A 24,915-nucleotide genomic window follows, 5' to 3' on the forward strand; every position below is an offset into this window, starting at 1 on the left:
CCATTCAATTTTATTTAATGTATGAAAAAAAAGACTCAAAATTCCACCTAATTGTGTTTTAGCACAACCTTGTTCAGCCCAGAAGAGTATTTCAGTCAAAGCTTTTTTTTTTTAATAATTTCTGAATAATTGGTTCTCTCTTAATAAGAGCCAATTCTTATGTCAGCTGACATAGTCCCATTGATGCTGCATTAGCATCATTTCACTGTATCAGGTAAATATCCAAAAATGCAATATTTTCCTAGAAAAAAATGTCATTCTCCGTATGGCATGAAATAAAAAAAAATAATAATAATAATAAAAAAGCTGTATTTTTTTAACTTTTCCAAAGCCTAAGGAAGCCACAAAGTAGGAAGATAATGGGATAATGGGATAGTGGAGACTTTCTCAACTTTAATTACAAATCAGGTATCCCTCAGTGGAATGACTTGTTTTGTAAAATATTGTGGAGTTAGGCTTGGGCCTCTTTTTACTAGTAAAAATATAAATCTGTTTAAAAGAATATCTTCCAAGAAACAAAATACTTTCTAGTACCAGATAGGTAGAAGCACCAAGTGTCTATTTTATTCTGAAGTGTTGGCTTTATAATCATATGTAAAATTCATTTTCAATTCAAGGAGCAATGTAAAATCCTACCAATGCAAAAATCTTTTCTAATTATTTCCCTGCATAAGGACTCCAAGCATGTGCAACAGCCAGGTCTGAGGTAGAACTGCTTCAAAAAAACGGAAGGACTGATTAGATTTGCATTTATCTTGCTTAAATCAGGATTGAATCCAAAATTTGGGGTTACAGTAGTTTCCAAGAGCTTTTTATGTTATTTGTAGTTTCCTGGTAATAAATGACTGTTTCAAACATCTCACAGAAAATGGGGGAAAAGTATATGATAAGTAGCTTTTAATACTTACTTTTCTGTTTGCCAGGAGATAAGTGACACAGTTGATCCAAAAGATACTTATCAATTATTCTGACAGGATATCTCCCAAAAGTTATATTCCTCGAGGATCGTATCACTTGACTGCTGAACTCCTTCAAACAATGTTTACTGTGATTTAGACAGATTGCAAATCAGATTACAATCCAGAGCAGTAAGGAATGCAAAACTGCAATATGAGAAGAACATGGCACCTTACCTGTGTGTGATAGCGGAGCTCACTGCTGCTGTCTGATGCAGAAATGGACAGTCTATTTTCAGAAAGAATTTAAATAAGGCACAGTAGCAGGTTTTCATGGCAGATTTTGCAGCAGTGATTCAAGAAGGTATTTTTTTCTGGTAAAGAATGAAACCACATGCTTATAATCATTTGAAGTAAACAGAACATGAGCGCTGATTTATGGTTAAGCACACAGCCAAGAATGTTTCCAAAACTGGGATTAATTTAAACATGTTAACTGATTTCTTGAAGTAGGAGCCTACCATTTAAAAAATATCAAGTATTTTCCTTGTTTTCTGTTTTGGTTCCTAGGCCATTTGAATTCAAGAATTCAAAAGGGCAAGATTATGTTGTTCCATATTTAGTGCAAGAGTCAGTGTCTTGTCATCCTGATCGTCCTCACATAGGAAGATCAAAACGATGCAACTTATTAGAATTGTTTCAGGTTTAATTGATTTAGCTATTGTCTGATGAAACTATTTGGTGTGAAGCTTGCTGCTTAATTTTATTAGATGAAAGACTGCAAAAGGATGTGGACAGGAATGACTGCTGGTAGTCTGTGAACTCTAAATGAAGTTCAAGACACTGGATTAATTTGGGTATTTCCTGAATACTACCAGCCTTTTTAGAATGAGAAATTGGCCTACATTTTGTGAAGTAGGAAGGAAATCGCATAAAATTTCAGAGAAATTAGCAAATCAGGAATGAGTTAGAAAAATCAGCAGAGGAGCCCTTCTTTTGCCATTTTGTACTGACTAGAGTCTTCGCAGTTTGCTCCATTATTTCTGTACTGGAAAAAAAAGGCAGTAGGAATGAAGTACTAAAGAACCTGGAAATACCACACTGAGAAAACACAGAATTCACTGTCCCTGGAAATTAATGGCTTGTTTTACTTTCATTGTTTTACCTTTGTTTAGCCTTTTTTTGGGAAGAAGCCTCAGGCAGTGAATTTTTTTTCCTAGACTTCAAAAGAATGTGTACAATTGTACAATTCAGATTCTTCCTATGGACAGGATTAACTCTGGAAACTGAACCATTGTTGTCAGAGACCAATGGCAATCTGCAAATTAGCAATCATAAAAGTAATTTGTATCTGCCCACTTCTGTGAGTCTGTTTGCATAAACTTGGGCTCCTGGTTTCCTGCAGGAAATAAATTGGGAGTGAATTTAGTAGTGACATAAGGGCATGACCAGCAGCTAAAGAAGAGATTTCAGGAAACAATGTCATTATGATAATAATCTCAAGTAGTTGAAATGTTGATCAGTGTTGTTTAAATTAAATCTGATTTTTTTTTCTTAAATGTACATTATCTCTCATTCTGAAAACTTCTGGACCTGTCAAACAGCATTTTCTTCCCATTTTCTTCCAATCCTCTTTCTGCTATTTTTTTTTATTGTTATTTGAGGGAAAGGAGAAACCATTTGTCCTTGTTATTTATATTCCCTGTTTTGTGTGTGATTTCATTTCTTGAAAAAAAAAAAAAACTATTTACCACAGGAAAAGGATAGTTGTAAAAGTATCATGAAACCTTAGCTTTGTACAAAGACTTCACGGCTTTCTTACCTTACAGTCTTCTAGTATAGCTCCATACTATATCCAGAGTAGTATAGCTGCCAATCACAATTAATAAAGGAAAATTAAATTGTGACTTTGTGTACTAAATGTCACTAGGATAATGTCTTTTAGTTAAACTTTGATTTTGACTTCCAACTACTCATCTATTGCAGGGTGAAAAGCCAGTTAGTGTGTCAGCTTGCCATTCTCCCTATATTTCTCCCTTTCTCTTCATCCCAATTTAGGTCTAAATGTTACCTGACAATATTGTTGAAACATGCTCTTCCTTCACCCAGAAGCTGATTTAACTTTTTGTACAGGCCACTGATTTCATCATGTGGGTGACTGTGGTTACAGAACAAGCTTAGATGATCTTTATCTTGTGTCTTTTGGAAAACTTCAGGGTTAGTTGAGCAATCTTGCTACTGACTCAATTTTATGTGCTTTGTTAACCTCAAGAGCTTGTGTAGAAAGAGAAAAATGCTTAAAGATTATTCTTTTCTTGGAATGACTGATTTTAGAGAGGATTCTATGCCTTATTTTGCTTTTTGTCTGAAGGTTGGGATATTCTTTTCATGCACCTTGGATATTTTTTTTTTGTGTATGCCATTCCCAACAATTGTAGAAGCATTGTATATTCCTATAAGCCTGATATTAATATTACTAAGGACTGTAAGAGTTAATATATGTAATGAGCAAGATTTATGGCCCGACTGATTAGATTCCAAATGGTAATGCCAAAAAAAAGTCTAAATGACTCACACCATGTCCTGTAGCCATGCCCACTTTTCTTATATTAAATGTTTATCACTAGTTTGTGATTTGAAAACATATTTTGAACTGTATTTCTCATGTTGTATAGCTCACTGAACAGCTTATGTACATGCTAGTAGCTACATATATGGAAAAGGATTCCAATACTATACTATAAGTAGCAAGCCATAAAGTTTAAAAAAAAATAAAAGTGTCAAACTATACTTTCAATTACACATCTGGAAGAGAGTAGCAAAGAAAGATTGTTAAACTACAATTATTGTCCTAGCTGTAAGTAAGTAATACACTTGAATGCTAGTCAATGTATTCATCAGAAAGAGTCCCAGATGAATCCAGGGCTTTACTGGAGCCCATTTTAGAAGTCAGGTAGGCAGCCAATGTTCAGTGATATTCACGGTGCATTATAACTGGGTTTATGTTTTGGTTTTCATCTTTTCTGTGTTTGTAATGGCTAGTTGGTTGGGGCCAACAAAAGGTATACATTTCGTTTGGTCAAGTAAATATTCTTATTAGTCTTCATATTGATAAAATGTGAAAGCTCTGAAAGAGTACATTTAACAGACGTATTAATAAAAAAAAAGCATGCTTAAAATGTTGGAGGATCTGCTACAATCCTGAAATCAGAAATAGAGGATATTGGGATGTAATCTTAAAAAATCCAAAAATTGTGTGACTGACTCTAACTAAAGTAACTTATGATCTACAGATTTAGAAAAAGAAATAAGATTTCATTTCTAGCATACGTGCTAAACTTAATTATATTTCATAAGCATGCTGGGAGTGTATTTTTTGTTTCATTTGCAGAGAGACAAAGCATATAAGCAATTTCATTGTTCGACAGGAACCATACTAAAAAAATACATCGAATTCTTCACATTTAAAGTACATGCCAAAGTTGACAACATTTTGTGCACTCTAGAATAATTTAGAATGTTTTTTTTTCTCAGATAAGAAAGTATTTGTATCTTTGGAAAATAAAGATTATTGCTGTATTCTGATCAGTAATGTAAAGCAAATAGGGCTATTGAAATTATGCAAAAGGGTGAGTAATAATGGAGATTTAATGTTCAAATAGCTGCATTTTTCACTTACATCCAAATTTGTAAATGTCACTGAGGTCAATTTACTACATATTTAACATTGCAAACATTGCATTCTTGTTATTGTTGTTCAGAACAGTAGTAGCCTTATGTTAGATACTGTTTTCAGACTATTTGCACCTCCATTAATTACAACAGGAGACATACATACGTTCATGAAGCGAATTTGACCTTAGATACAGGAGTAGGAAGCATCTCTTCCTTAGTCATTCAATTCAGCTTCCTGAACAAAAGCAAGTTTGTTTTTTTTTTCTTATAGCCATCCCTAAAGACTTCAGTCTTGCAATTGCCTTGTTCACATGGACTGTGGTGAGCCAGTCCTAATGAAATAGCTCCAGGGAATGAAGGCTGAAGGCTCATAATGTCAAATGGTGGGCTCTGTCCCACATCACTTGTTGAGAGGTTTAAAGAGTTTGTTTTTTTTTCACTCACTCTATTTCTATTACTTCACACTATGTGAGAGCAATCTTAAAATGCAAATCATGTTACTTTCCTGTTAGGTCAATAAACCTTGAGTGAATGCTGGACTTTTAATGCTGCTGTATAAATTATTCTTTAGGGTCTGTATTATAAATCTGAATGTTCCGAGTGCATTTTGCTAGGTGCTTCTGAGATGGTGACGTGATTTTTGTTGTTGTTTCAGAAAATTATAAATAATCTCTTGAAAAAGTCTCTTCCTCCTTTATATGTAACAGAAATAGACTAGGACAAGTTTTCAGCTCCTGTAAATGCTTATTGCACCAAAGAAGTTCTCTTATCTAGTTGTAATTTAGCTTTCTTGAAAAAAAAAATCTAAAGATTGTTCTAATATTTTCCACAATTCTGTTTAGTTCAAATGATGGGAAAAAAATGTGCATCACCCAAGATAACAGCTCTGAAGGGCAGATAAGCATGTTGATTGCAGACTCTGCTCAACTTACAGTTCTACACCCTTGATGTCACAGTTCAAGCGAAATGTGTTGATTTGCCAGAACTGCACTGAAATGCAATAGTTCAATACACAGCTATCTTTACTTAATTTCAAGCTTTTTAATTGAATGTCAGTGAATTGCACAATTATGATACATATCTTATTACAAAACAAGGTACTATGCACATGTATTTTAAATAGCATATCTTCTTAACTTTTAAACCATTTTCTGTTTTAGAAAGCATTGCAACTAAGCAATCATTTTTGATTATGGTATCAACCACAAAACATTTATTACTTAATGTGATTGCTTAAATATAAATTAAAAACAAAATCCTATCTTGTTTTCTATTAAAACATTTCAGAGCCTAAAATATTTCTGCAGGGTGAAGTATTTCTCACGTACTCATATAAATAGGGTATTTTAATATTACCTATCACAGTATTTGAGTATTTTCCAAAAACTAATTTGAATCACAACAGCTCAGCAATCTAATTTACACTTAACCTCACCTTTTCCACCCTGATCCATGTCCTATTTTCTTCTTCTTAGCTGCTTTGTATAGTGGCTACGAGGATACTAATTTGAAGTGAAATTTCAGCTTTGTTCTGAAAGCTAAGAGAGCTTTGGTCAATCTAATATCTTCTGACAGGAAATCTAAAATCTTTTGTTCTGTTTATTGAATTAGCCTATATTCTGCTCCCGTGAGCTTTGTTTTTCAGATTGATAGATTCATGATTAATGCAAAAAAGAGCAACTGAGGATGACAGTCTCCTCATGAAGAAATGCACTCTAAAGTACGTGGAAAAAAACATTTCTTAAAGGACTTTGGCATTTAGGATGGAGACCATGTCTTTGGCCTGGTAATATTAAAGGATACGAATAATCAAAGTCTGTTGTATTTATATGAAAGTAATAGGAATTTCAGTAATTCATTCCAGCAGTTTTCAATGAATGAATCAGGGCCTGATCATTATACAGAAGAGTAGGGTACAGTTTTCAACTCGCTCAAGTGGAAAAAGGCCTTTTTCAAAATTTTAAACTATTCAACCTCTATACAATGCCAGGTAATCCAAATGGATTGCTTTGACAGTTTGGTTAGCATGAGAATCCCTCAGCGTAAGGAGAGAGGTTGGAAGATTATAGCTTTAGCAAAATTTAACAGAATATTCTTTTCTTCTCACGTCATTTTCTGTCTTGATGAAAAATAAATTTGCACAACTTCTCTATCCTAAGAGCTGATTTCTCTGAAGCATTTGGAAAGGTATAAGTTGAGAACGTTAAACATATTAAAGATAAAGAAACTGCATGAGGGAGCTACTGGCAGCTGAGATTATGGACTTTATCAGTTTTTCCTCTGTGAAGATATTCATGTCAATATGGAGGTTTATACTGAAGATGTTCATCAAAATGATTTTTGAGAAAGTCCTCAACACAGCAGCATTAAAAGGAAAACAGAAAACTATACATGGACAGTATTCCTTAGATATTTCCTTGTATTCGTGGACTAATTAAAGAATGGAGGATTATGGTATTATAGTTCTGTACGGGAACTGTTGATCACAGGCTGAACCTCTGATTGACCGCCCAAGGCAAGCAATGAGTCATGGGAACACAGGTGAAAGCAATTCACCTGTGCTGCTGGAAGGGGTGGAGCCTGGCTCCACCTCTCCTAGATCCTGTTTAAGTGCTGACTGTCACTGAGGAAGGATTGCTTTCTGGAGGTTGCTCCTTCTGGAATTGGCTGTGAGCCTACGGCCCTGGTGAACGCTTCCATTTATTTTGATTATCTTTCCATTGCAATAATGTTACTAAGCCTAACCCTTGTACACCTATTGATTGTACAAGTTCTCTTAACAAAATCAAATACGAAATTTTGTCAGTGTTTCCTACTTTTGAATAGTCGCTGTGGGGCATTAAAAAATTGATGTCCAGATTATATTTTTAATCTGTTTTATGGAACATTTCCAATGTGCGCAAACATTCCACTATTTGTTTGTAGTAATCAGTTAAACTATTTAAGGGAACATATGCATTACATATGAAATACTTGAAGTTCCAGCTGAATAAACACACAAGGTTCCCATCCATTTCATAGGTCAAGTAAGCTTTGTACACTGTTTTATATCGAAAATGTGTATTATTTTTCATTTAAAGTGCTATTCTGCCTTATTTAAGTTATGCATTTTTTATCTTACTGCATTAAGTAATTGTAAGTTGAGTGATGAAAAGATGAATTCATAATATATCTCTACAGTACACATTTATGGGCACTCAGACATGCTTTATTATCAATATTTTTTTGTACCAAGTGGAGCTTGTTTGTCATTAACTCAACAAAACAAAACAAAATATATAAGCTTCTGAAGGTATTGTGAATGTCCATTAATATTTTTCTAGGGATGTGGAGGGCAGGAATGATAGTCAGAAGAGTATAATATAATGATACTTAAATTTTCTGGGGGAGAAATACAGAGTTTGGTATTGGGATACGCACAGTTATTATTTAAGATAAAATCCTGTGACATTCTTAAAGCAGTATTTTTTTTTTTTTTTTTTTTGAGTAATCATGTTGTCTTCAGCTGTCAAATGAAAATCTTATGTTGCATATTCATTTGGGCTACAAGTACTCATTTGGAAACAAGCTAGCGTAAGTTAAAACCCTATAAATAAGAAACGGTTGTCTGTCATTGGAAGACATTAGAATGAAGTGCTGTGCTGATGATGCTGAAGTCAAAACAATTATTTTAGTTTTGTGGGGGGGTTTTTTGTTAAGGGAATGTGATTTCCCTTGAAATAAAGTGCATGGCACTAATCCTACTGAAAGTAAATGGGCAAATCTTAGAAATACACTCTATATATACATCCTGCATTACATTAATATATAAAAAAAAAAAATTCAGATTTGTGAGGAAAAAGTTAATCCTCACTTTCATTAACACTTCACCCATGAAAATCAAATCATAGGATTTGATCTTGCTTTTACTGAATTCAGTGTTTTGAATTTAATAGAAAGATGACCTCATCACTGCTGAGTCCGGCGCTGTCCCCATTGCTCCAATTAGACTTTAACAACCTTAGTTTCCTTTTTTCCTCATCTTTTTATTTCATTTCCCTCGACTGGAGTGCAGTCTTACCAAAAAGTAGTAATAGACTGATCGTTACCTGGCAGTAGTATATAGATTGAAACTGGAGATTGAAAATCTCAGTCCCAGAATACCAGAAATTTATAGAACATATCTATTCCTTCTGCTGGGTGGGTGATAATTGTTTTTTTGCTCATTTTCATCCCAAAGTAGTTAAACTATACAACACAACTACATACTGTATTCTTGGTGCAAAGTATGCTGTTTGGAGGCTGTGCAGAGTTTCCATGAAAATATTGCAATGGGAACTGTAGTTCATTTGCATTGTCACTTCCTAAAATTTTGCAGAAACACACCCTTGAAAGAATTAGGTCACACAAAATGTGGCCTGAGGGTTTCTCCTTTCTGGTTTTTCCCCGTGGATTTCTGCAGCTGATGTGATGAAAATTGTTCCGCATCAATAATTTTTTGAGTTAAGGTTTCCTGAGAAATGTGTTTGGCTTATGGAAAGGAAATATCATTTAGTGGGAAAATTTCCCTGTCTTTCCTTCCAGATCTGTTTTCTCAACACAAATGCAGTGGCGTTTCAGTGCCCATACAACCGTTTACTAAACAGTGGCAACTGTAATTACCTTCTCCAAATGGTTGTCCTTAAAGCCATGCATTCAAAATGCATGTTACAGTAATGTAAGGAAATGATCACCACAAATTTTGTTTTCCTTGGATATTGCAATTTACATATCAATAACTGTAACTTCAGAGCTGAAAGGCTTTCTCCTGATGTTTCTTACCAACGTGGGTTTGTTTTTGGTTTTTTTGGTACTGTGAAAAAAACTGTGGGATAACAATGCAGTTATTTTTTTTCATAATGAAGGTAAGATAGTTGATCAGTGAGGTAAGCACACAAAAACTAACATTTATGCTTATTCATTAATTTATCTGGCAAGGCCTGAGTATAGCTTAAAGCAGTATCAGGCCTTTCATCTCTTAATACACACTTTGTACGTGCTTGCCTTGATGGCTTGCTTTTTTAGTTAGGAAATATTTTTATATAAATAAGCACAACTTAGTCCAGATTTCATAATTGCATATGTACTTGATTTCCTGAATCAGCTGCATGTCTGCTCGTGATTCCAAGAACTGCATATTATGTGGCATGAGATTTATGTTATTGGGAAATTTTGCATGATTTTTTTATTCTACTTACTGAAACTTCTGATATATACACTTCAATATTTTATTTATCTGCATTTATTTTCTCCTTTCTTAAAAAATATTGTTGTTGTCTGGTGTTTTGTTAAATATGTTGTAGTAATATGTTACAAATATTTCTAAAAATAATATGAGGGCTGCTCCAGAAGTAATGCCTCCTATGTTATAATGCTCACCCGTGACGTCAGAGGCAGATGGTGGTGGTATGGCAGTAGAGGTTGAATGTTCCTGACCGTATTCTGTTACATGTTGCTGTGCAACAGATGGCAGCAGAGGGACAGTCTGACAAAATGTTTTCTGACATGCAAGTGCATATGAAGCAAAGATGTAGAATTTAATTCTTCCATACAGAAAAATATGGCACCCATTTGCATTCATTCACTCTATCTGAATGTTCGTGGGGACCAAATAATGGATGTGAGCACACTGAGGCAGTGGATGGTGCATTTCAGCAGTAAGAGCTGTGACAGCGGATAAACGATGCTGATCCTGATGCTAATTTGTGTTTTTTCACTTTACCTTATGATCGCAGCATTTTTAAAAAATGTTTGAAAAGCCCTTTTGTGAGTATGATACAAAGAGACTATCTTTATGTATTTTCTATAGATTGCACTGTATCTTCTTATCTTTAACTGTTATTGCAATATAAATTAATAAAAAGACAAGGATACAAGCTTGTATTATTTAGATCTGTTATTGCTTCTGTACAAATATAAACAGTCATAAATAAATGAAGATAGATGCAGAATAACCATCTGTTAGGAAGTTAGTTCAAGTCAAAACATTTAAAATTTGGCACTGCAAGATGTATTCATGTAAATCTGATTTTAGCCATATAAGTAACTAGCCACGTGTCCAGATGTTCTGTTTCACTGCAGCCTTCATTTGGGAGCTGGTAAGAGCTCAGGATCAGCCCACTGAGGTAGCAACCTAAAATTGGATTTAGGTGCTGAACTTTATTTGAAAGTGTTGGCGTGAGTTCATCATCTAACAAAAGGTCTGCCTTACAGATTCTTCATTGCTAACTCACATACAAGGAGGTCTAAAGATCCTCTTTCAGTCCATGAATAACTATGATAATTATGTGAAATCTCCCAGATGATGAAAGATGCAGATTTGAAAGCATGTAGGCTGAACAATGCTGTGTTTGTTTCCTGCTTCCTGGAAAGGTACTTCACCACTAGATTTTCATAAAATAAAACCTACAGCAGCCACTACTGTCCTCTCTCACCTTTTTTTTTCCCTGCCTTCGTAAGGATACAAGGCTTAGAGGGTCACAGTACTTTTCTGTAAGTCTTTGCCCCCCTAACTCCCATAAATTCTAAACTAATTGTTCAATTTCAGTCAAACTGGAGAAATGGCAGTTTCTCACAAAATGAGCATCTGAGTAGAGGAGAGAGATCAGAATACACACCTTTGCTGAGAGAGAAAGGTTGGGACAGATCAGTTACTGCATAGTAGCTTATACTATCTTTCAGCTGGTAGAACTTGAACAAAACTTGCCTTATGATTCTAAAGAGGTGTAGCACAGAAAGAACACACATCCATGGGAAACTGGTATCATCGCTGTCCTGAGGCACAACTTGTTTTCAAAAGAAAACAGTCAGTCTCACCCAGAAGGAAAGGCAATCAAATCTGTTTTCAGGAAAGGTTTTGGGCTGTAGCTCCAGGCTGGATGCAAAAATCTGAGTCTTGAGAGAAAAGCAACATTTCATACATCTGTTTCTGCTTGCTCTTCCCCACTGGCTGCCTCTGGGAGACTGACTGCTCAGCCTTTCGCTCACTTGGACACTTATAACGCCTGTTTTAGGCAGTCCCATGCTTTGTAAGTCTAACACAGATCTATGGATTATCCTACAGAGCCTCTGTGACATATAGGAAGTTTTACAAAAGACCTGAGTCTGAAATTTCCATTCTGATTGTAAGAGATTTATACCACGGTGTTGTCTCCTGCACTGCGTCTCGAATTCTGCCCGTCTGTTCTCACAGTTGTCTTCCACAGGCACGTGAAGTCGAGTCAGTCTGTTTGCTGAAAACTATGAGCATTATTGCTGTTCCTCTCCTGTAAAAATGAGCTCTTGTCTTGTTTTACCACTTCCCCTACAGAGCTAGAATCATAACCCCTGCTCATGCCAGCCTGAGCTGCTAGATACGGATACATTACAAAAGCAAGCATATGTAAATAAACTGATATCAGCCTGACTTTTTCCACGACACCTGAGGATTTGCAGGCAGTAGTTACAGTCTCACTGCCAGACGACTATCAGCAGTTCTGGGAGCTGTTGAGGCAGATGGCTGAGGCACTAGATCTGACAACCAGTACGCCTAACATGACTTACTGACTCTTCAGTGGTTTTTGATATTAAGCAGAGAGGAAAGCTTATGCTTCTCTGTAACGAGGATATTACCAAACCAGCAAGAGACCTTTGGATGAATGTGTTTTTGATCCGTATAGTTGAAAGTAAGGAAGACAGTAGACAAGAGAAGCCTCAAGCACTGGGAGGTTCTGGAACGTCTTCTCTCATAGACCACTCTGAAAAAGTCAGTACTTGTGCTGTTAGCAGGCGTTGCTGTAGAAGCCCTTTACTTACATTAATAAAGTTGGCCTTTACTTCTAATCTTTTCTCAAAGTAAACTTGTAAGCAGCTGAAATTCTTACTCAAAATTGTAAAGCAAAGACATGGGATCTCTGCTACAGACATGCAGATAAGCCTATGTAAATGTACACTTTGTCTTAGTACAAAGTGGAAGTGGAAAATCAACAGGCTCAGATATAATATACCAATTGGTAACCAGTGTGATGCGGTGAATAGCACTGTGGAATAACTTGCCCTATGGAATAACTTGCCCTATGGAATAACTATGCTAATCCATTATGCATTAATATAATTTGGTTTCTTAATGTAGCATGCCTAAAAAAATTGATTAACTAAATGTATAATCTTGGCTTTCTTTCTTCCTTTTTCAGCCTCTGTTTTTCTTAGTCTTTACATATTCTATGTTCACATTTGCAACAAGAATTGTCTATTTTACTTATCAGTCAAGTGCCCAATAAACTTTGTGCCAGGACAAGTAATTCAGGAAACACATTCCAAATATCACTATTCTGTGATGAAATTTCTTCATGACTCATCAAGGATGTTGCACACAGGAATTTATAGAGTAGTATATGTTATTCTTCTACCTTACAATAGCATCCCATAGTTTCCTTCAAAAGTCATTCTGCACTAGCTGCACTTGTTCAAAACTGTGCAGTAGTACTTCTGTGAAGCAGTGTTCCTGTTACTCCTGTACTAGTGGGTACCATTTCAGCACTGCAGCTGCAGAGTTGCATCAGAGACCTTTAAACTCACTGCAACCATTAGCATTAGGCAATGTAAAAGGTAAAACAGCCATCTGTGACCTGCTGGAGAATGGAGATAAAGGAATTTTGTGAGTATTACCTCTCCTTTTCTCCGGAGGATGACCTACAGAGCAATAAGCCTTGCAGGAAAACTGCGAGAGAATATCATTCTTGAAATATCTTCCACTTAGTCATGCTGCCTTCCAGGTTATCTTTTCAATGTGTCCCAAATTTATTTAAAACAAAACAAGAAACCTTATGACTGTCTTTCATAGAAATGACTAGTTCATTAAGGCTAGGTATAATGTAAGATCATACAAGTGCACAACAGCATATTCAAGTAACCAGGGAAGATTTATCTTGACAAGATTTACTTTTGTTCTTCATTTTAATATATGAAAATGGAAGCTGACAAATACTCAAACATATTGTGTTCTGCAGTGCTATTTATCTGTTTTCTTGGCTGTTAGAAACCTCTAGGCTAGCCTGAGTTGACCAAGAGCATTCAGCCATATTGCTTACTTTTTCTTTTGTCTGTTCCTCCCTGTCCTGACCTGTATGTGTCTGTATATGAGTGTTTTCCTTTTGAATCTCAGCAGATGTAGGTTTGTCTGCATTAGGGTTAGAATGATGAGTGAATGATGCATAACAAAATTAAGATTACAATTACAAAAGGCAGCATAGCATGCTTTACCTAGATATTGGAGGATATGTAAGTGGTCATGTTTGTTTTATGCGAGGATTATCCGGGTAATAACAAATTACAAATATTCTCATCCTTGGCCTAAAGGCTTTTGCAAAGCAATGTGTCAGGGTAAGCACTCAAATGACCATTGAGTAGAGATGACCTGTCTGTAACTAATACATTTCCATCAGCTTATAGATGCATTATATTTGCAGCAGTTTAGGATGAAGAAAGCAAAATATTAATCCACTTGAGAAACAGAGATTCTTTATCAAGCCTTGTTGTTGGTCAGGTTTATTGCTTTAGTAATGAAGCAAATGTATTTTAAAAGGTATCACAAATTGAACTGGAAATGCTGCACAGTTAGCAGCTGCATGTTTTCTACATGAAGGCACCCATACAGATATGAGGAACGTATCAGTAGTGTGAAGGGGGGTGGAACTTGCCCTGCTGAGCATGACATGCATCCTGTTTGCACACAGAAAAACCATTTTTGCTTCCATGCTTATTCTCAGAATAGATAAGTTCAAAGGTCTATTTCAGTAAATGTGGAAAATCTAGTATAGGCTTAAGAGATTATGTGCTTATGGGTGATTATAATTATTCGGGTGTAAGCAATGTAAGAAATAGCAGCATTTTTTTTTTTCTTATATATGCCAGTAGTAAAAGACACAGATTTACTAGTGTCATAGACACTGTAAATCAGAAAACTAGATTTTTAGTTCTTTCTTCTGTAAGTAAGACTTATGATTGCTTTTTATTTTTTCAGAAAAGCAGTATGTAGAATGGGGAAAATGATTCTGCATTAAAAAGTGTTACTGAAACAACCCCAGTTTCTTAAAATAATGAACAAGTATAATAAAACTTTACAAAAGAAATATTTACATATTAAAAATATTTTCCGCTTAAAATATTTTGACATACTTAAATAATAATTTTATCTCAAAACAAGCAAACAAACAAAACCTGCTAGCCATTTCTGGCCATATTGTTTTTTATACACACATGCTGTTTGTTAGTTTTTTCTTTCTTGTGAACAATTTAGTTCAGGCATCATAAGAATGCTTTTATTTTAATGAATTTGCACTGCAGGTTAGGAACAGACTTTAAAAAGCACAGTCTAGAAGCTATGAGACTTATCATATAAATGGCATAAAGAGTAATGAATTATGCACTGGGTAGTGAAGGGAGTAATCCTATGAAAGTTGCACAAGTGGCCAAACAAAACTTTTGTTTTGGTCTGTTTTAGAAGTGCATCTGTCCAACACATCTCAGAAGGTGGTTTAGTAGTGGGACAGGTTACTGAGGAAACATGTACAAGTGACTTCTGTCTTTCTACAGACCCACTGATAGTATCAATAGCATTTTTTCCCAACTGCTGCTCCAGTTCAGTTTCTTTCAGTTTTTTTCAAATTCAGCAAAGCAGTTCTCAGATGAATGAAAATATCAGGCAGTTCAGGAGCTCACAGTATCAGCACGCTTTGCTCTTTGAGCCCTTGCAGTTCTGAAATCAAAATAGACAAAGAAGCACTTGTACTGGTAATAGCTGATGTCTAGCAATTATCAAGATAGGTTTTGTAGTTCCACAACATGCAACCAACCTCCCTTTCATTGATTTATCTCAGGAGAAGTGTGTTCAGAGAAATGTCTGATTCATAGGATGATAATAATGTCATTTAACATCAGCAAGAAGTGCTACAGAGTTCTTTAAATGCCAATACTGAAAAATTTTAAAAAGAAGCTTAGCTCAGAACCAGATTTGAAGTACTCAGTGAGCTGTATAGGAGAGATTGCATAACTCTTGTTCCTCAAGTCACCCTTCCTTCAGATTTCTACTTTACAGATAAAATGCCACAAGGTGCAAAGACTGGGACAACTGCCCACTGAGCTTTCTTTCTGTTTGGCCGGAGGCTCGTGATGGCTGTAGGATGTCCTTCCCCAACTGAGTGCTGCGGGGATCAGGCAGGAGTGCTTTGTTGGCATATCGAGATAAAGCGTTGCTCCTCAAGCATTGCTGTAGAAGGCTGAACTGCTGTTAAGTGCAACTTCCCCATGACCTAAGCTATTTGCTTTTTGGCACGTAACTTAACATCCCAACCTTTATAACTTGTTGTGCTGGATGCTGCTGGACCTCCTGTTTTCTTCATACCTCACATCCTTTTGAATCACATATTGAGCAGCAAAAGGTGCAATGGTAATATAAGAAGGGCAAATGCTTTCCAGTCAGAGTCAGTAGTGAAAAAGTCACCATTACATACTTATCTTTCTTCATACTTAATAGAGGAAAAATTAAAATAATAAAAAAAAAAAGACATGGATTTATGAAAGATTCCTAAAGCTTTCAGAAAAAAATCAGTCTGCATGTGGCATGTGCATGCAATGTGCATGTGCTTTCAAAATGCTTCAGCTTTCACAGTTCAAGAGCTGTGAACCTGCAGAATTATCACACCTACAGGACATGATTTTCCCTCTTCTATCAGCTTTACATTCCTGGAGGTATGGGACTATACAAAATCCTAGTTCTAGCAAAAAATTTTCTTTTTCTGCTGCAATGTAAAATGGGTTAGCTGTCAACCAACTGCCTTTTCATTAGAATTTATTTTATGTCCTTCTGTTTCTTATTTAAAAAGAAATGCAAATTCATGCCTTGGGAAAGTCATTATTTTTATTTATCATTAAATTTTTATTTATCGTTGATTCAATTGGAAAAAATCAGAAAGAAGCAATAAACTGCCTTAAAAAAAATAAAATACTTCAATGTCACTAGAAAGTCCTAGCCATTTTAGCACAGGTATTTCTGGAAGTGAAATACTGTTTTCTCTATCTGGCTTCAGGATAAATCATTACATTCCAGTCCCAGTGCAATCTGTCCTTTAAACTGCATAAATTCTGCCCTTGTCCCATGGCAGTGAAAGAAATCTTGGCAAATCCACATGGTCATTCGTATCTTACATCTCCTTGTCCCTTCTCAAATCACTGCTAAAACGCCCTCAGTTGACTTTGTGTTTTTGTTGATTTCATTTAATTAGGGTGCAGACAAACTAGGAAACTTCAGACAAATGCAGGCAAATCTAGCCCCTTGCTCCAAGAATTCTGATGTGAAATTTTTATTATATTGCCCCGTTTTTTTGTATGGTTGATTTCAACCCAAAGTTACAAAGTTACAAAAACTGTCATTGAGATCATTTAGTTGTCTGTGCGCTTTTTTAGGGGCAAGTTATACCAGACAAGGTCCTGAAATGATAATGGTTTTGAATAGTGATTTTCAACACAATAAATTTCATTTGTATGTAACAGATGTCCAAAACATCAACAGTTAATAACACTAAAGTTCATTAGCTCCTTAAAGTAATGAATTACTGAGCTTTTTGCTTGCAAAGAAAAGAAACTGCTTTCCCTCTAAATCATTTTGGTTACATAAATACAAATATTCCAAGACAGGAAGAAGGACAGGTTGTCAAGCATTGCAATTTTAATTATGAATGAACTCAGTGTTGAAAATTGGCTGTTGTAGCATTACATTTTATACTGAAAACAGCAATCCTAAAAGCATCTTGGGACTTTCAGCTTTGTCACTTTGAATTACTTTGAAAAGTGAATTACATTTATTACACACACACATACACAGGTTTATTTGCCATAGTTTAAATTCTTTCTTGCATTAATTGTGCCATATCTGAATGAGAAAAAGTGTGACAAGGAAATGTATTTCACATCAGACCAGTAAAGCTATGCAAATTCTGCGCCCAAAAACTTGTTTTTCATCTTAAATGAAAAAAAAAAAGAAAAGAAAAAAATAAAAAAAGCTGTATTTACATGTGTCCAAAATGATTGGAAGAGCACCAGATTCACATAAGTGATGCAATTCTTGTTGCACTTCAAGCATGATTTGTGACCTAATTTTGCAACAGTAAATGGTGTACCAAGGCCACAGAGCTCTCAGATTTCATTTTCTGCTCCCCTGTTGTGCATGCTGTTTATCTAAGATTATTTAACACTGCTTTGTTCAATACTCATTACAAGCGCAAATACAGGGAAACTTCAAAGTCTAAATTCATTAAATGCTTATAGAGGAAAAATATACCATAAGCTTTCCTTCTTTTATAACCTCAATGGTCAAATGTATTTCTTAATACCATTTGTTTCAGAGCCTTCTATTTCCACAGCGTTTCATTTCAACTTTAAAAAAAAATGTCTGGACTTAGAATGGATTACATCTGATGTTGCTAACATTTCCTGGAAACGGAAAACTGTGATAGCAGCTGTTGGCTTGGCTCATTTTCAGTTATTGGGATTTTTTAGTTTTTTTTTTGTTGGTTTGTTGTGTTTGGTTTTTTTTGTACTGCAGCAATTTACGAATAGTTACAGCTCTCTCCAGCAGCTTGCGTCATTAGTAAAACATCATCAGTCAGTCAGATGTTTCCTTTCCAATCACTGTGCTTCCTCCACTTACTGAACTATTTACTTTCTGAATAGTATTTATAGTAACTACACTTACATTCTAAAAGAAATGATAATTTATGAAATAAACTAAAAGCTAGCTGCATATGGAAGATAACAGTAGAAAGAAACTAGACTTTATGTTAGAGCAAAATGCCTTTAGTGAGAATCTAAGAACTCTTGTACACAGCTTCTGCAGGCAAACAATACCTAGCAAGTTCATAGCAAAAGTATAAAGGTTTTTTTACTGGACATATGATGAGCAGAAATTTATCTGTATTAGTATTCATTCTAAATTCCAAGTATATGTGCTTTCTTCTTCAATTGAATTATTCTTCTGCAATCTCTGCAGAACCGTAGAATTGTAAAGTGATAAATATTCAACACGAGTGATGAAAAATAGAATGAGGAGCCAAGAAAAGCAAGAGACAAGGAACTCTAAATGTTGATAGTGTCAAAAAACAGGTTTATGCATATTCAAAGGTAAGATCTGCTTATTTACTGGTACTTCCAGCTTTAATGTTTTAAGTGCTTTGAAAGATGCACTTTTTCAACAAATTACATTCTCACAGTTTTAAGTGTTAACAAAATTATATTTGTTTTTCAGCCAGATACATGCCCCTTTTTTCATACATGATTAAGTTTCCAAAGCCAACATTATATATGCAGGTTAGCTTTTGTTACTGTGCCAGAAGTTTGGTTCTGTTTTGTATCAAAACAGACAATCTCCCCAAGAATTAACTTCAGCAAATCCACCTCCACTATCTATGCAGGTTTTAATGTTTAAAGAGCACTTCCCTTTATCACATTTGAAATGGCTGGTGAAAAGCCCTGCTGTCATGAAGATCCCTGCACCATTTCTGGTTCTGGGATTACTCTGCACTGAGCAGTTTTGGGTATTTGATCCTGAGCAATGTGATCCAACTTTGAAAATGGAGCTGGCTTTGAGTAAGGCATCTGGACCAGATGACTCTGAAGGTTCGTTGCAACCTAAATTACTCTATGAGCTCTTCTTTCCAGTGTTCTAGCTTTGGAACAAGCTTGTGTGAGGCCAGCTTATGCTTCTGTATGCACATGGTCTAGACACATCCTAAGAAACATTTAAAACTGATCATGTTTTCATGCGATCATGTTGCTCTGAGCCTTGAGTGGAAGACAGAATGTTATGTCTGGGTTGGTAGTGACTCAGAGTCATAATCTTCTTGCAGCTTTTCCTCTACCTAAGTGAAACGAACCAGCAGTGTCTCTCCATTTCTTAGTGGTCAGGAGGTTGTAGAGCCTTACCCTCTGACTTTCACAGATTTACAGTTAAATGAAAAAAGAGACCAAGCCACGTTATCCTTCCTGGAGCTGGCAATTTCAAAGCAGTATTGTGAGTCAGAGCAGTGGGAGCAGTGCAGAGGACTCCTGTATCCTGCTGCACTGACTCACTGGGGGCTTTCGCTTTCCACTGCAGTCAGGAGCCCAACATCTTCTAAGACAATTAAACTAATCCTTAGGGGACATAGAGAAACTTCTTAAGCTCTGTTCTCTTCCTAAGCAATAAGTTACGAGGAGTGAATCCTAATACACATACATACAATCTGTATACCGTGTCCATCAGCTTTCATGGATGTTTTGGTTTTGTTGCCAACTTCTAGGAGGGATAAACTCCTGAAATATGACACAAAATATTTTAATGCCAGTTTGTACAGCTTAGCTGTGTACTGCTCTGAGATAAGCTTTTCTGCATAAATATGATTCCATACTAGTACATCTGCACACTACAATGCCATCATTGTTGTTTTTTTTTTTTCTTTTGAAGCAAAAATCTATGCAGTCAGTGGTTAGCTTGTTGGATTATTGTAATAGTTTTAATTGATGAGAAGGCCTGTTGGTTTGACTAGAATAAATTATGTTAGCTGCTCAAAAGTAGTTTTTACCATAGTTAAATTTCACCGTAAGTAGTACTTTAATTATCTACAGTAAAAATTAAAATGCATGATGAAGGAAGGAAGGAAGGAAGAAGAGAGGAGAGGAGAGGAGAGGAGAGGAGAGGAGAGGAGAGGATTCTTCCTGCTAAGATCCTCTTGTTCCAAGACAATTTGAAATCAATGTTTGTGTGTATGTATTTGTAAGTTCATCAGTAAAGAACATAGAAATGGTCTTCGAATCACAATTGAATTACAAAAATCGTTTAAGCTGTGGATGTGGGTCTTCCTTCATGTTGTCTTCAGAAATTTCTGAATTTCAGTATTGTTCTGTCCTCTAACACTAAGCATTCCTTGGACATCCAGCATCTAGGAAAATTCTAATAGAATCTATGACATTCCTATCCCTATACCTATCTGAGGTATTCAATTCAATCTGTGACTTAGAAGGAGGTGCTGTGACGTATTCCAGAGATTTTTTTTAATAAAGCCCTATCTGAAATCTTACCTGCCTTAATGTGATGTCTAATAATCTGAAAGAATACCAAGGCCGCTTTCAGATGCTAACAAATATCCAGAGGCAAGAACTTCAACATCTGCCCGAGCTTCAAGGGTTGGTTTACCTTTCTTGCTCACACCAGGATTTAAAAACTGCCCTGTGAAGCACTTAATGATTTGAGAGAAACTTGCTTCTTTAATGCAATACAATTTTATATTTGTAGTATTACCATAGAAAAAATTCAAAATGAAATGAAATGGACTACAAATAACACTAGATTTTCTTCAATATCCTGAATCATGAATAGAAACATGTCTAGACTCAAATGCAAACCACATTTTAAAGCACAATTCAAATTCTTTTCCACTCCCTGCCAAGTGCTGAGTTTGGTCCCTGCGGGTCTGAGCAGGGTTTCCTCAGCTACAGCAGCTGGCACGGAGCTGGCTGGTTCCGTCAGCCTGCGCAGGTCTTGACAGGTGCCAAGCTTTTCACTTTGCTTTCAAGGACCACAAAGCCCTTTGTGCATGATTTAGGAGACTGGGAACTGGGTTTTTGATCCAGAAAGGGAAAATGAGATGTTTTCCGGATTTTAATCCTCCAGATCTGTTACTAGTGCTTCAGTGAGTTTCTTCTAAATGCAATAATAACATTTGCTCTGAAAAGAGCTCTTGGTGCATGATGAATTTGCCAGACATTTTACTTTGAGATCAATCTGACAAATGTTCTTTCTAGCATTTTCATGTTGATTTATTCTCCCTCACAAAGGACAACTTCATAAAGAACTTGAATCAGATCCATGTTCACACTTTACATATGCAACATTTTTGTGGCTGACAAAGTTGGCTCCTCATGCAAACTAACTTGGAATTAAAGTCAAATCAGAGAAGGGCATGCTGAGACCGCTATACTTCAGTAGCTATTTTTTTCCAGCTAGTCATCATTATTATGACTAGATATTTACCCTTAGGTGCATTGAGCTGATCATTCTGACTCATCCACTTGGTGGATGCTGTCCTGTTGGGTTAATTGTTATCTTTCTGTCTGAAAGATTTTTTAATTCCTATAACTGCACCGGGTAGCTATTTTACTACTTACCAAGTGACCTCAGTGCTGACATAACCTTTCTGGTATTGTTAGTCGTAACTTGTGTCATGACCTTGATGTGAATTATGCCTGTCTTGAGGATACAAACCTTCACACAGCACAGATGGTCTGCTGGAAAAAATGATAATGAAGGTCTGCACATCGCACCTTGTCTTCCATTGCAGATTACTTCCTTTACCATTGCCTCATTGTCTTAGGCATCTTTTGAACAAGGACCTAAGACATCATTTGTCATACACAGTGCTCTAATGTAAAAGACTATAACATGGGATTCTGGAAAATGCTTTTGCTACCAGAACTATCCCTGAATCTTACTGTCCTCTTCCAAACTTGCTTAGTTCTCCATATGCAGTGTATCACCATTACTTCCAGAGCAGATTTTTTTTACTACATCTTTGAAAGAATGATGAAAGCTGTGTAAGCTCATTAACAGAGCATGTGTGTAGGCTTAAAATTACAGATAATAGACAAGTGGTTGGAAAGTCAGTAATTCCTTTGCATATTTGCCAAGACTTAGGTCGAGATTTAGGGGTTCCTTTGCCCAGTCTGGTGAAACCTGAAGCAGCTCCAGGTGTTTTAGGGAGTGCTGGCAGTGCACATGCAACACAAGTGAAGGAGGAGGTACAATTGATCTCAGGTGTTTTCTGCAAGAGCAAACCATGTCCATTCTAGACTCCATTTTAATGGTTTTTGTTGTTGTTGTTTTACTAATGGGGGGGGGAGGTTTTCTTTTTTTTTATTTTTATTTTGTATAAGTTAATCCCATTTTCTTTAATATTTCTTGTTTTCTATCACTCCCAGAATCTATTATTTCTAAAATTAATTAAAGTAAATGGTAATACAACAGCTCTGGCTTTTCACATCCATGAAATATATTGTTAAATTATAAGAATGTGTCTGTGTGTTTAAGAGTAACCCTCACCAATAATTTAATGCCTTTCTAATCCAAAGCTTAGTCCTTGCATGTCACATCTGTTTTTGTGTAAATGTTCAAAAAACTGATATATACATTATTAATTTGGAATGTAATAAAATATTTTACATGAAAATTCAGCAAAAGGGTGATTTTTATCTCAGCATTCTTTGGCTTTTCTTCATGAGCATGGTGGTAAAGAGTCACAAACGTAACATTCAGATCCTTGGGTTTGGGTTAAGGAAGGGATGTAAGAGTGGGGTGCATCTGCACCCCATAGGACTTGTGATGTGGAACCAGCATTGGAAGCAAAACCTTCCCTCACACTTGTGTTCACCATATTTCTAATGTGAAAGACGGTCATTACAGAAAAAGTTGGTTGTGTTGTCTTGACTAACACATCCTTTGCTGGCTCAGACTGCAATAAGTAAGTGGAGGTATGTGAAATGATAAATGAGTGTCATGGGCACATTGCCACCACCACCTGGAGCAAGACCGCTGGCTGACTGTGTGTGGACTGCCCCCAGCAGTGTGACAGCCTGGCCACCACACTGCTCATGCTCAGTATATATTACTCTTAACAAACTAGTTTTTATGTCTTAGAGTGTATCTATATTAAGGAAGTTTTCAGAGTACTGTTTTAAAATGAAATAGAATGTATTTTCCTCTTTAAAATCTCAGCATCATTTCTTACTTACGTATTTTGTGTTCTGACAGTTATTTACACTGCACATTTTTTGAATAATTACGCTCTGTGCCTATAAATGTGTGCCACCCTTGCTACCCCATGTTAGAGGAAAAAAACAGTAAACGGTGCAGCATGTAGGGGCAGCAATGATTTGTCTTCTTGACATTGACTTAGTTTTACACAATTTTCAGGGAGCAGAAGTTGAATGAGCACTGTCCTGTACTCCAAACATCTTTTCTAGACCAAATGACATCCCCTCAACCAGAAACAGCATTGCCTGTGAATAGGATGTACACATGGAACAGTCCCAAAACAGTGCCTATTTAAGATTTCAAAGCACAGCAATTATAGCTGAAGTCACATTCTGTAGATAAGCATTTACGCATCTGGCAGTAGAATTCAGTCCCAAATAAGCAATGTTATGAAATAATGTAGCAATAGTTTTAAGAGGTTCGCTGTGTAACAGAGTCCATCCATATCTTATAATATGATGTGTTTTTTTTAGTGTTTATTTGGATTTTCACTTGGATACTGAAGTAACACATACATAAACAGCTTTTGAAGGCGTACAAAGTGGGAGCCTGAGCAGAGCCTTAAAGAGAAAAAGTTTCTAATAGAGGCATAGTGACTGACATGAAATTGTCTATGTAATTATTTCAAAGTGTAACAGCAAATTTAATATAATCTTTTTTCCCCCACCCCTTTTTCTTTTATTGATCAGTTAATTCAGGCGATGGGATAGACTACAGCCAGCAGAAGCGTGAAAATATTGGAGATCTGATTCAAGAGACACTGGAAGCCTTTGAGCGCTACGGTGGAGAAACTGCTTATATAAACATTAAGTACATGATCCCTACTTACCAGTCGTGCATATTAAACTGAGTGGTATCAAATGGGATGATTCCATTTGTGTTTAAAAATAACCAAAAACCTGTCTGACTCTGTATGGCATCTTGTTAGTCATGCTTTTTTTCTGTACAGCTGCTAAAATAGTGGCTTCTGGGGCATTGGATTGTTAGTACTATTGTGAACAAGTCTTTCCAACACATAAATAGTGCCTGTTCCTTTGATTACAATGGTGTACTGTGCTTGTTTGTTCCGTGAAAGAATTGCTTCTTTATGGCAGAACTGACTCGAGCAGGAATCAGAGTTAAACCTTCAGTTGTGTAGACAATAAAACTATAATTTTCATATGCAATTCAGCAATCGCTGTTCTGTGTCCGCTTGCCCTGAGGGTGATGTCAGATGCTGTAACAAGAAGAGTTTATGCTGACTGCTTAATAGGTGTTTGTCATGGAAGAGAAACACCAGTTCAGCAGTGTCTCTGTAGCAGCTGTGCCAAATAATGTGCACCAACATACAATAAAACTGTTGAACGTATATGTCCATTATAGTGGGAAAAGCTATATGGCCCATTATAAAGCACTGACAGAAAATTAATGAATGTCCTTTACACACTCATGGTCTAAGCTTCCAGGTGTTTAGAGCTTGGGTTCCTTCAGTAAACATCAGGCATGGCCACAATTTTGAATGAAAAAGAC

At 36.1% G+C, this 24,915-nt stretch overlaps 1 protein-coding gene across 1 annotated transcript in view; it reads left to right on the forward strand.

Annotated features, from left to right (window-relative positions):
* PACRG (parkin coregulated) overlaps positions 1 to 24,441 on the forward strand; it is a 190,374-nt gene extending 165,933 nt beyond the window's left edge. Inside the window, exon 5 of the mRNA XM_042822012.1 lies at positions 24,096 to 24,441. Within this exon, the coding sequence (XP_042677946.1) occupies positions 24,096 to 24,256 (161 nt within the window). The 3' untranslated portion in view covers positions 24,257 to 24,441. The remainder of the gene's footprint in view (positions 1 to 24,095) is intronic.
* The last annotated feature ends 474 nt before the right edge of the window (positions 24,442 to 24,915 follow it).

Source organism: Centrocercus urophasianus, unplaced genomic scaffold (assembly GCF_019232065.1).
Source record: "Centrocercus urophasianus isolate 14NV4802_14NV808 unplaced genomic scaffold, USGS_Curo_1.0 seq_10, whole genome shotgun sequence".
In the NCBI taxonomy this organism is placed as follows: Eukaryota; Metazoa; Chordata; class Aves; order Galliformes; family Phasianidae; genus Centrocercus; species Centrocercus urophasianus.